Here is a 13,023-nt window from a genome sequence, read left to right as displayed (position 1 = left end):
TTTTCTGACTTTATATTGCAGGTGATAATCATGTAGGTGGCAATAGCAGAGAAGGCACATTTAAAGAAACTGTAACATTAAAATGGTGTACTCCTCGGACGAATAGTGTGGGTAGGTAACATGGCATCTAACAGAACTGCTATTGTAACTTGTGTTCAACACTGTTCTCTCTGTACATGGAGAAGAATCTGAACAAGGAGGTAATTTGCTTCTTGTTAATGCTGGTTTTACCTTTTGATCTATGAACCTTGCTGCTGACTGCACCCTGATTTACTAATGGTCATAGAATGCTCTCCTGGTCTTGGCTAATTAGTGGTTTGGGTAAGAGGTGGGAGGGGTTTTGCTTTGTGGCTTTTTTCAATCTCCTCTTAAGTATCATGAAGTTGGTCCTTGACTACAAGATTGAGTAATTGCTTGCCTTTCCCACGGGGCCAAGTGTAACTTGTCAGTTCCACAGTGGTGGGGTTTTAGCATAGCATCTTTGAGGCATTGAATCCTTTTTTGTTTTAATTCTGGGGGGAGGAAGGAGAGATATAATCAAAGTACTATCTTTAATCTTGAGTGCTAAGTAAAAAGTTTTATAAGGAAATTAAATGTATGTGATGATGCTAGCAGTGGACTAGTCCCTCTAGATTAACTTTCAGATTGACGTAAGGGAGAGATCTCTCTCCAAATCTAAGTAAAGGAGAGAAAGACAGAAGATTTGGGATAACATCGGAACCCCATGGCCGTTCAGCTCGTGTACCCTGTATGCTATCAGCAAAATATGTTGACTGTTTGAGCCAGCAGGTCAAAAATATAGATAAGAAGTAAGAGGTGGCTGACTCTACAGTGAAAAAATTCAGGAGTTAAGGAACTGGAGGTCCTGCTGGAAATGGAACTCGGGAAGTATTTTAGGTTCTTGGTGTTGAGGATACTGGAACAGTCGCAAGAACATTGTAGAAGGAGCAGACTTATAGTTAGAGACAGCTAGACTTCTTAGTTCTGCTGATTGTGGAATAGCCTCCTCTCCCTTTCATTTGCAGGATGTTTTTTATGTATGTGATACTACACTCTTAACTTTTCTGCTATTTATTTTTCAGAATTGCACTATTGCACTGGCGCATACAGAATTTCACCAGTAGATGTAAATAGCAGACCCTCTTCATGTCTTACAAACTTTCTTCTTAATGGTAAATTTGTGTCCTTGGCTAATTATTTAATTTTTTAATAGTTAATATTGTGAATAGAGCACTTAACACATTTTAGTTTGTATTGCAGTCAATGTCTGTATACTGTAAAAATATCAAGATTATTTTAACATCTTGTATAAATGAGAAAGGTGTTAAATGTACTCAAAGGCAAACGGAATGTGTTTTGAAACTTGAAGATTGTGGGGAAAGATGTAAAGAAGGAGTAAGTATTGAAATGTGGTAGTTCTTTCTGAATCCAAATACTTCTTACTTCATGTTGTTTAGTAGGAAACAGTGCTTTCAGTAGTTGATAGTGCACTTGATCACAATGCTTATTCTGACTATTGCAAAATACTAGCAGCTTAGGTCTGTGCCTGATTTTTGGCATTTAGAATCATAGAATAGTTAGGGTTGGAAAGGACCTTAAGATCATCTAGTTCGAACCCCCCTGCCATGAGCAGGGACTACCCACACTAAACCATGCCACCCAAGAAAAAGAAAATTTGCTGAGCAGCCTCAGAAAACTCTTAACTGGGTTATGACCAACTAAGTATGTTGATCAACTGAAACAGACATACCCATTATGTGTACTAGGATCGGTCAAAAAGTAGGTTAGATTTGTTTCTCTTTTGCTTATCTGGAAGATCCTGCCTGTTGCTATGAACAATCTTGCTGTAAGAGGTTGCCATTTAAATCCTGTTAAAAAGGTAAGCCAGAGCTTACCTTGTTTGTTCCAAATACGTAATATGTAGTTTATGTTAATTTCATGTGGATTTCTTACACTTTGCAAACACTGCAAAACACTGCAAAAACTGCATTACAGACATCCTTTTAGTAGGATGTAATTTGAATGTCTAAATAAGTATTCAGTGGTCTTATTAAATGTTATTTTTGTGTATTTTGCTCTAAAGATTCTACTGAAAAAACACTTTGATTAATAAAAATGGTTAGAACAAAATTAATAGCATATTATGGACAACCTCTCTCTTCTGATCTATTTTTGCTTCCTCATAATAAATTGTTCGGCAAATGCACCTTTTTATGCTTTTACTGAACATAAGACAAAGGGAGTTTTATTTCTCTGGAAAATTGTATCCATTTAAGCATTAACAAATAGTATCAATTGATACCTTTATACTCAAGTAGGCTTTTATGTTACTTTTTAGAAGTTGTTTTTAATGAGACAGTTTCTGCTATAGGGATGAGTAAGTTTAGTATACAACATAGTCTGTACTAATTACAAATAGCAAACTGCCCTCACACAGTACTATTTTAATGTTTTACAAATACGTATTTTTCCTGTGAATGATGTCCTACAGAGAGAAGTGTTTGGTCCAGGAGAGAGGCTTTTTGATCTTTCTGTGTAAAATTTAAGAACACGTGACACTTCTGTGTAAAGACATGGAGTAAATACTCAAAGGAGATAGCTGTTTGTTGTTCAGCTAGGTGAAAATTCAACTTTAATGGATTTGTAGTCTTGCTGGATAGGTACAAACCTGTATTGTATATATTTAGTTTTTAATATAAAATTGCAGCACAGAAATTAATGAAACTGATCTCATTTCCAACAGGTCGTTCTGTTTTGTTAGAACAACCACGGAAATCTGGCTCTAAAGTAATTAGTCACATGCTCAGCAGCCACGGAGGAGAAATTTTTCTGCATGTATTAAGCAGCTCACGATCAATTCTAGAAGATCCCCCATCAATTAGCGAAGGGTGTGGTGGGAGAGTCACTGACTACCGGATTACAGTAAGATTGTCTTTCTTTGTTCTCTTTTCTTAAATTGGTGCTTATCTCAGTTGACAAGAGATTTAGTGCAATAAATGTGTAAAGAGAATGTTGGTACATTTTCTGGAGAGCTGGAGTGGATTGCATGGTCAAACTATTTTTCTTTGTACTAGTGATGGACATTTAGTATGAAGTAGCACATCTGCTTATTGTTTTGCCTGCCTCATAGAATCCTTTCCATGTCAAGGAAGTACTTGCCTTCTTATGTACTATGATGAGTATTTAAAGTTTGTTCTAATTCTAGAGTAACATTTTTGTTGGCAAGTTTTTTCTGTGGGCTGGATACACATGGGACTATATCCTGCTTATTGTCAGAATGGTTTGTACGATAAATAGAAGAGGTGTTGTCAGCTTTGAACCCTGGATATGGAGCAAACAATCAGCTGGCATTCCTTTTTTTTATTTTTTTTATTTTTTTTTTCCTTTTTTTTTTTTTACCACAATTATCTGTTGTAAACAAACAAGCGGAGCAGAAGTGGCTTCCAGGAAAACATAAAACTCTTTACCGTACATGAAATACCTTGCAGATCCAGAAGGCCTCCACATCAAAAACCTTGCATCAATTTTTAACCCATATTTTTATAGATCTGTTTTTATGTTCACCCTGAATAATGTACATCTGAAAGCTACAAACAGGGCTTTAGTTGCTAGCAACAAATTTAGCAGTGGGGATGGTACATGGTTAGTGATAAGACTATGCTGTTTTGCCCATTCCGTGAAAGTTACTTTGTTAGAGAAATGCCTAATTGTATCTTGTTTGGTTATCATTAGGATTTTGGTGAATTTATGAGGGAAAACCGATTAACTCCTTTTCTAGAGCCCAGATATAAGATCGATGGAAGTCTTGAAATTCCATTGGAACGTGCAAAAGATCAGTTAGAGAAACATACACGTTACTGGCCTATGATTATTTCTCAGACTACCATCTTCAACATGCAAGCTGTAAGTTACCTGTGGTTTATAACCTCTTATTCTCTTCTAGATAAAGCTTTGCCTTGCCACTTGATGAAATATTAACTCTATTTTATAAATCACTTGCCACAAATCAGTTTATTTTCAGCTTTATTTTCACTTAAATACTCTGTATTTTATGTCAATAGATTCTGTTCAATAGGCAATGATATCTAAATAAGGTAGAATATTGAATCTGACAGCTACAGTGCTGCTGGGTAAAGAAAGCATGCATCTGCATATACCTGCTCAGAGTTACTACTAAATTCAGGATAAGAGGGAGGTGTTTTTGTTGTGTGATGTTCCATGGTTCCATTCCCTTTGTCACAGGACAGAAACAGAAAGAAAGAAATCATAGATTTTTCTTGTGTTGACTTATATTTTGTCTTACAGGTAGTGCCATTAGCCAGTGTGATTGTAAAAGAAGCAATGACTGATGAGGATGTTCTGAATTGTCAAAAAACAATATACAATTTGGTAGACATGGAGAGGAAAAATGATCCGCTGCCAATTTCAACAGTTGGTACCAGAGGAAAGGGTCCAAAAAGGTTACATGCATATCTCTTTTTGTTGATGTTGGACTTTTTTCAGAAATATTCTGTGGATGCTGTTTTCATACCAAATTTAAAATTTAAGAAGTTAGACAAGGATGAAATGCAGCAAACTGAATGCTGTACATCCGCAAAACAAACGCCTACATCATTTAGGGGCTATCACAGTACTGATGTTGCTGTATGTTAGGGGAAAAAATACATAATTTTATTAGCCAGGAGTTGTGAGTATTTGAAAATATGAAAGCAAAGGTAGTCATCAAGGAAGGGAAGAGATTGATACAAGCAAGGATGGAGAAAATGGACTAATTTCAGATTAATAAATGAACAATGCTTTAAAATTGGGTTACATTAGGATGGTCAAATTCTTTTGAAGCTGTTGTTTAAAATATGGGCAACTCCTTTAAAACAAGCATAGATACCTCAGTCATTGTGTTGTGTGCATTGTATTTCTAAGAACTGGCTGAAAAAAAACTTCAGCTACGGAAGATTTGCCCCCATGACTGGACCTTATTTACAGTAGCATGGTACAATTCTGTCTAAATTTCTTTTTGGCTAAAGAATTAAATACTAACTAATATCAGTACATGAGTATGTGTATGCTGACATTGCATAGATAGCAAACACCTGAGAGAATTCAGAAGTGCCTTTTGGCAGTGAGATCTTGTGGAGGTTAAGAATTTGATTTCAGTGGACTCAGTCTTTTTCAATTTAAACTTAACTTTGGATGTTAGCTAGGAAATGTTACATGCAGAGTGGTTTCAGGTTTCAAGGATGAGGTAATTCCAGGTGGACAGACCTCCACTACTAAGAGGACAGAGAATCTGTTTGTAGTTTTTTGGTTTTAGGGTTTTTTTTGGGTTTCTTAATGTATGTTTTTTAACATTAATTTATTCAGTGGTTTAATGATCTAGATAATTCTATATGTAATACTTGGGTTTTTTTCTGGTCTTACTTAGAGATGAACAGTACCGAATTATGTGGAATGAGTTGGAGACCCTTGTACGAGCACACATAAACAACTCTGATAAGCACCAGCGAGTCTTAGAATGTTTGATGGCTTGCAGAAGCAAGCCCCCAGAGGAGGAGGAGCGCAAGAAACGAGGTAGAAAGAGAGAAGACAAAGAAGACAAGTCGGAGAAGTTGGGCAAAGACTATGAATCAGATAAGCCATGGCAAGAATCAGAAAGGTAAATTTTCTAAAGTGAAATAAAACTGTAGCATAATCATTTTTGTCTGGCCTTACTGCAGAGTGGAGAGCAATTGTGGTGAAACAGTTGTTGGCTTCAATTTGATGTGTTCATGCTTTTAACCTTGGCTTACTGCCACTGAGTGTGGATCCCAAGGTTTTTTGCATCAGTCACCCCTACCAAACTTGGGAAATGGGCATCTTACTACATTGCCTGCTTATCAGGCTTTTCAAATTAACATATTTTACAAGCAGTATGATTCTTGCACAAGTTGTTGACCACTTAGCAGGGCTTTGCAGCTTGAGGAGTCGTTGCTATTTGATTTTTATTATAGCCACACCACCTATTAGACATTAAACAGCTTTATAAAATATAAAGCATGACTAAAAACTGGGGACAGGCAGTTATTTTTGTCCTGAAAGTTAGGTTAGTGTTTAGGTAGATAAACCAGATTGATTTGGCTCACTTACGTTATTGTCACCGTGCTGATGTTGTTTCATGCGTTTTTGTGTATGATCAAATACATTCCTACAATTGCTTTTACTTTCATATCTGAAATAAAAATGGAGACTGCTATAAAAGGTATAGAATAGGTCTGAATTCACATAGAAAAGATAAAGGAAATTGTGTGGTATTTTTGTATATTTATTGCTAGTCTTTCTTTCAAAATTCTGGATGATTTTACGATACAAATACTGCTAACTAACTTAAGTGAAATTATATTTTAAGATCTTCCCCTTTATGCAGAGGATTATTTAGCTAGTCTTCCCTATTGCTTTTCACTCATTCCAAGGAGTCACAAGAAATTTTCTTATGATATGGGTTGCGTATAACTGAGGAGTACAGAATGGTGTCAATATGTGCTGAACTAGCATATTTTTCTTCACTGTTTTTCCTTCCCTCTTAAAAGGTTAAAAGGTCTCTTGGATCGTGAAAAAGAAGAACTAGCAGAAGCTGAAGTTATCAAAGATTCACCTGATTCTCCTGAGCCACCCAACAAGAAGCCTCTTATAACAATGGATGAAATGCCCACAGTTGAAAAGGCAAAAGGTAAACCAGAAGAATTGCAACATCTTATTCTTTAAAGATAGAAGTTGTTGTATCAATTTATATTTTCTAAAGTAATGAATTGGATCTTACTGGAGTTAAAGCCAAGTCACTGAGGATAACTTTTAATTAAATGCTCAGTGTTGAGGAATGCTTGATAAATATGTTAACTCTTAGAAAAAGAGGTACCAAGATACTGTGTGGATATACGGATAAGTTCTTGGGTTGATGGGAGGGGATTGGATGAATTTCTGGTAGTGCTTTTTTAGCTACTCTATGTCAGAAATGCTATTTATGGACAGGTATTAGAAATCACTGTGTCCTGCTGACTAATAAAAACATGCTTAAGCAGGATAGTTGTCAGAATGGGCAGCTCTCACTGACATTGCTTCCTTGGTGTGAGCTGTTGTCTGTTACAATGGCTGAGCTGATGTTCAGATTCTACATTTGAAGCAAAGTAAATCTCATATGAAGCAACTACAAAGCTATTATCACTGCATATTTTTCATTTAGCCTCCATCAAAAGGTTGTTTAATATTAGTGGTTTTAATATGTTATACTACCATAGTCTGTAATTTCTTACCTCTAAAATGATGTTTAAGACATCAGAAATCACTTAGACTCTTTTAACTTGCAATTTTAGGGCCAATGTCCTTGCTGTCTTTATGGAGTAACAGGATTAATACTGCCAACTCTAGGAAACACCAGGAATTTATTGGTCGTTTGAACTCTGTCAACAATAAAGCTGAGCTATATCAACATCTGAAAGAAGAAAACGGGTTTGTATCAGTGAATGCATCAGTACAAATATCTTGGCAGCAGTCAGCATGCAATATGGAGGAATACTTCAGTTACAGCACTAAAAAGACTCCTTACTCTCCTGAGGTTTAAAATGTATACATTTCTTCATCTGTCAGTGCTGATGAATTACAGTTCTCTTTGCTTTTCAGTTTGTATTTGCTGAGCAAGGCTGAATGCTGATAAATGGTCTTCCCTGGGCCTTATTGATTGCCCTTGCAGCAAAACTTTTAAACTTCAGAGGTTAAACAGTAGCTAAATTGAGATGTCTTGTGCCAGTCTGTTGCATGTTTTAGCTTCAAAAGGAAGGCTAGTATAAAAATACTGTTGATAATAGAGTGGTTGAATCTTATGCTGTACTGAAGTTGATAGTGGTCCATGCTCTACTAAAAAATACTGAAAAACCAAGCCAACCTCCTCTTAGGTAAATAAGATGGTGGTAGTCAAGGATCATAGAATCATAGAATAGTTAGGGTTGGAAAGGACCTTAAGATCATCTAGTTCCAACCCCCCTGTCATGGGCACCTCACACTAAACCATGCCACCCAAGGCCTCATCCAACCTGGCCTTGAACACTGCCAAGGATGGAGCACTCACAACCTCCCTGGGCAACCCATCCGTGTAAGAAGGCTGGTAAAAATTAAGACCTTGAAACAAAACTTGCTAAAGCTCAGATTTTCAAAATCGTTTTTCTGTAGTGACATGAACATGGACTTTTGTCTTTTTGGTTGATAATGAGTAGCTTTTTTGCAGTTGTTGCTGGAAAGTTTCTTTGCAAAAACCTTTCCGCTATGTACTGATTCCTTAAAGAAGCATTAGGAAAGAGGTAAGACTGTATGTTGGGGGCAGGGAGAGACAGGATGGTTAGTGAAGTAGAAAATAATTATTAAAAATGTCAAAGTCTAGTTTTTTTTTCCTTCATCTGTTGTGTTTCTAATAACAAGCTTTACCAATTGTTATCTTGTGTTTCAGAATGGAAACTACAGAAAATGGAAAAACAGGCCGGCAGTGATGATCAGTTTTGTTCCTTTGAACAAGACTTGGCTGACTTGCAAATATATATAATGCTGGAATAGATATTGGTACTGTTTCAGTACAATTGTATAGCTGTGGTTTGGTTTTTACATTTTTCTATTCTTATTTTTGCTATGAAATATGAAATCGGCATATCACATTAAAGGAATAGTGTGCAAATAGGAGCTGTCCTGAAGTATTTTCCATTCATGTTTTTAGGCTGAAGAAAATCTGTGCTGCCATGGACTAAATCAAATAATCAAAAATGTTAGTCAGTTTACGGTCCTTTCCCCCAAGTATTGTTTCATATTTCAAAATCATTGATGACTGTTAAAAAAACCTGATATTGTTAATTTTGGTTGATGAATACTTTTATTTATATGGAACTTCATCAGGAGTCCAGAATGATGGAGAAGACTGCACACTGAGTACCTGGTCACTGAGCTGAGAAAATGCTGGTCTTGGTTTTCAACTAAGGGGTGGGAGGGAGAGTGAGTGGTTTTACTGATTAAAAACTGTTGTTTTAAGGGATTTTTAAGATTGACTAGAAATGATCGTTAGAAAGCAAAGCCTTTCAGGTGGTTGTGCTGGAGTTAAGTCTTTGTAAACAAAGGTAAAATAAAATTTTTGCTAATCATTAAATTATTTTTTATGCAGTATGCCCTCTGAGACACCTGTGGTTTTAGCTCTAAGCTTTTTGAATGTCATTGGAATCCCTTCTGAATATTGATGGCTGTGAAATGGCAAAGTAGATGATCTGCCTTTAGTTTCTTTGAGTAGAGCCTTTTGTCTTAATGAAGTAGAGTTCTTGAACAGGAAAACTCTCACCCAGTGTCTGTGATATAATTCCTTACAAGATTTTGGGTTGGTTTTCAAATGGGTCAACTTGAGTGGGCTAAGGAAAAGATGAATGGCTAAGCTCTCTGAGCATATCTGTTTACTGATCTGCATCCATTGCCTTACTCTAGCTTGTATAAGCCAACTGAAGGTCTCACAGATTTGAGATGTTATCATTTCAGTTGATTTAAGACACATCTTTGAGCTTTTTCTAAAACTAAGTGAATATATTCATATTTCTTCACCTCAAATGTTAAAATAGTTTGACTAGATCTGAACACAAATAACATTTAAGTGTACTTTGCTTACATTGATAGCTGAGTCCTTTCTTCATCTGTGTATAGTTTCAAGGTGATTTTTTTAGCCACTGTGATGCAGATGTTCTAAATCATGTTAGAACCATTTTGCACAATAATTAAAGAGTACTTGCATGGTATTTTTTTATCATTCTGAAACTTACATAGCATTTGCAGAAGCAATGTATAGTTTTTGGAGATTCTGAAGTCAGAAGACTTTCATTTTCACTACTTAATTGGCAATAGGATGTCCTGTATCACCACATCTGTTGATATCTCAAATATTCTGATGGAGAAAACTGCCATGGAGTTATTTTTATTGTAAGTTTCTGTGTTTTTTTTTATTAAGGTTGTATTGCATATCAGTGTCTTATTTACTAAAGGACTGTTAATGTCTGGAGCATACGGAGCATGTAAATGTCAGCTTTCTGCAGTTTTTTGCTGGTCTAGAGAAGCGTAACTGAAAAGTTTATCCTGTGCCTGGGGGAATTGTGTGTTGCATCTCTTGGTGTGCCATTAATTTTCAGCTACAGTCCTTAAATATGCAGCGTAATTAAATACTTTATTAGAGGAAAAGAAAAATTCTGCACCTACTGTTAAAATCCCTCTTTGCTTTGCATGTTTACTAACTACATTTTCCACTTTGGAATATCTGCCAGGTAAGACTGTTAAGTGATTAAATGAACAGGCCCAAAGTAGTTAGTTGTCTGCAGACCTGTATTCTAAATACTTGAAAATTCTTACTGAAACATAAAATACTACAAGAGCTGATGATTCCTGTAGTAATTAGTTAGATTTATATTTTACCAGTCTTATGTCTAAACTGTTGACTACATTGAATTACCTCTGCTTTGTTGACTTTTACATTGAACTTCAGAGCTAATTTATAGCTGCATGGCTTCTGGAAAGCATTGAAGTAATCGTCTAGAGGAATTTGTGTTTATCCTGACTGACTGCCATGCCCAAGATGACACTTGAGGGTTCTAGTGCCTTTGAATTTCAATGGAAACATGTTTTGAGATGATCCTGACAGTTCAGCCTCTTTTGTGTAAGATGTGTATTTATGAATCAGGGAGTCCTAATGGAGTTAATTTTACTTAGTACTGGCTGTGACCAGATTCCCACCAGCATCACCTTGGTATAGTTTTTCTTGCTCGTGTATAGATTCCTTTATCTGCTTTACTTGGCATTTTGTCTTAGTACATAGCTTAAGGGTTCTGATTTTGCTATTGCCCCTTCATCAGGCATAGGCTAAGTGTGTTCTATTTTAAATTGAAAAATAAAATCACTATCTGCTATGACTTTTTTTCTGAGTAATAAGGATAATACATTCTAGTACAAATCGTCTTTTTGTAGATTTGCTCTTAATGTCATTTAAATGATCTCTTAAGTCTGTGGGTATTGCCTTGGTCATTCTAGGCAGTCATACCTTCTTGATAACAGGGAGGGAGTTGATATTTTGGTGGCTGGAAAGATGGTAAGATGTGAGGCAGTCTTACTGACCTAGAATACTGCTGTTGAGAGGTAAGTGGTACTGACTGTGGTATCCATGACTGTGGTGAAGGTGAAGCCCTGCACTCATGTACAGGTGCTTTGCGAGGTTTCAGGACATCCAGTTCCATATTGGCATGGGTGTTCCTCTGAAATGTCATAGACTGTGGTCCAGGAATCTTTCTGTGATACTTGCAAAGCCAGTAAACCAGTATTATTAGAACCCCAGCAGTGGCACAAAGACTGCTTAGTAAGGCAAATGGGGTGTTCCTAATTGTGGTGTTATTCTTGTCTTGAAGAGTAGGCACAGCGCTGTTGAAAGACCCATCAAATGGCTTTGTGGTGGGAAAGCAGATTTCACTATATGAAACATTGAAAATTACATCGATTTTGTATTCTGGTAACATTGCTTGGACAAAGTGTGGGCTAACATACCCATCTGGTACTCTTAATTTCTCTAATGCTTCCTGGATTTCATCTTGTGCACACCAGCTGGAAGATGTATTGGCACTTGTACACAGTAGCCTGTTATACCATGAGATTACTGTGGACCCAGGTTTGAGAGTGGTCACCATGATGTCTTTGGGACTACTGGTGTTCAAATAGAGGGACAGCTTTTCTAGAAACAAATTGATCTTTTTCCTTTCCCTCAGGAAAGAGTAGTAGCTGTTTTTTGTTCTGACAGTGTAAAGATGGCATGGCACATTGGTGGGCTTCAGAAGCTCAACAGTGAAGGATTCCCAGGCAGTCAGCCCTCCTGAATCTGTGGCAGACAGCACAAATTCCTGAGGTGAATACTGGAAGTCAATATCAAGGGGATAGCCGTGCATGGTTTGTTGAGAGGTGTTAAATTGCAGCCAGCTTTCTGATCCCAATGGAGAGCCATCAGCTGGAATGATTTGTAGGGATAACTGAGTTGAGTTGCCATCTTCCTCATCGTAAAACGTGTTCGCAGGTATAGGAAAAAAGAAGAGGCATCCGATAGTTGCTGTTAGGAATTTAATAGAATGAACAACCTTTGGGGAAGAATTTGCTCGCCCTTTAGAGAGGAGGGAGAAAAGGAAAGAATTACAAGGCAAAAATAGCTATCTGGTAATAATAGCCAAGAACTCTCATCACCCTCATGGGATAATGGAGCAGACCTCCAGAGGTCCCTTCTAGCCAATCTCCTGCTCAAGTAGAGCTCTTGTCAAGATTGGTTGAGATCAAGCATGCCTTTGCTTCCCTGTGTGACTTGTTCCATTGCCACATTACCCCCAAGTAAAAAAGTTTTCCTGATGTCAAGCTCCTGAGATGCAGTTTTGTGGCCATTGCCCCTTGTATCATCTGCCATTCCTAAGAGAAGTGTTACATTGCCCTCTAAACTTCTTTTTGGGAAAGAGAGACTTTGTTTAGGGTCAGCAGAACTCTCAACTGTTTTTCTTGCATTACTTCCCTTTATGATGGACATTGTAAATCATTCTTTCCTATGAAGTAACAGCACTACCACTTACCTACAGCATCATCCTTTTGGAAGACAATTTGAAGTTGTTTCTTTTTTTTAATATCTGACTGCATTGAGATGGCAATGTGTTGGAATTTAGAGTTTCTATAGCGCCCTTAACTGGGGATCACATGCTAGTCCTTGGGAGACTGAAAATACATGGGTTATTACTAAATCTAGAATCCAACAAAACATTCTGTTATGTTTAATCTGTATTTTTGCCAAATGGAATGCTAAAATATTAACAAATAATAACAGGGTAACCTCAAAAGCAATTTAAAAGGTTCAAGGTTAGATTTTAGTCTTGGATGAAATTTAAAGCTAAAACATAGAAAACAAGATAATTTATCTTAAAATCTTCTTTATGTCATGTGATAATTACTAATGTCTTGTAAATCGGAAGC

General features: G+C 36.8%; 1 protein-coding gene and 1 long non-coding RNA gene across 5 annotated transcripts in view; both read left to right on the top strand.

Annotated features, from left to right (window-relative positions):
- INTS13 (integrator complex subunit 13) overlaps positions 1–9,687 on the top strand; it is a 21,852-nt gene extending 12,165 nt beyond the window's left edge. For all 4 annotated transcript variants that reach the window (XM_080617713.1, XM_080617712.1, XM_080617711.1 and 1 more), the window contains exons 9-17: positions 22–111; positions 1,083–1,172; positions 2,744–2,922; positions 3,733–3,903; positions 4,306–4,460; positions 5,423–5,653; positions 6,564–6,703; positions 7,344–7,479; positions 8,471–9,687. In XM_080617713.1, coding sequence (XP_080473839.1) covers positions 22–111; positions 1,083–1,172; positions 2,744–2,922; positions 3,733–3,903; positions 4,306–4,460; positions 5,423–5,653; positions 6,564–6,703; positions 7,344–7,479; positions 8,471–8,510 — 1,232 coding nt within the window. In that variant the 3' untranslated portion in view covers positions 8,511–9,687. The remainder of the gene's footprint in view (positions 1–21; positions 112–1,082; positions 1,173–2,743; positions 2,923–3,732; positions 3,904–4,305; positions 4,461–5,422; positions 5,654–6,563; positions 6,704–7,343; positions 7,480–8,470) is intronic.
- Positions 8,554–13,023, top strand: part of LOC308221017 — a 27,892-nt gene continuing 23,422 nt past the window's right edge. The window contains exon 1 of the long non-coding RNA XR_013956860.1: positions 8,554–8,580. This is a non-coding gene — a long non-coding RNA (uncharacterized lncRNA). The remainder of the gene's footprint in view (positions 8,581–13,023) is intronic.

The sequence above is a fragment of the Psittacula echo genome (assembly GCF_963264785.1).
Source record: "Psittacula echo genome assembly, chromosome: 1".
NCBI classification, from domain to species: domain Eukaryota; kingdom Metazoa; phylum Chordata; class Aves; order Psittaciformes; family Psittacidae; genus Psittacula; species Psittacula echo.
The sequence above is the reverse complement of the archived record's forward strand: the minus strand, read 5'-3'. Positions and strand labels throughout refer to the sequence as shown.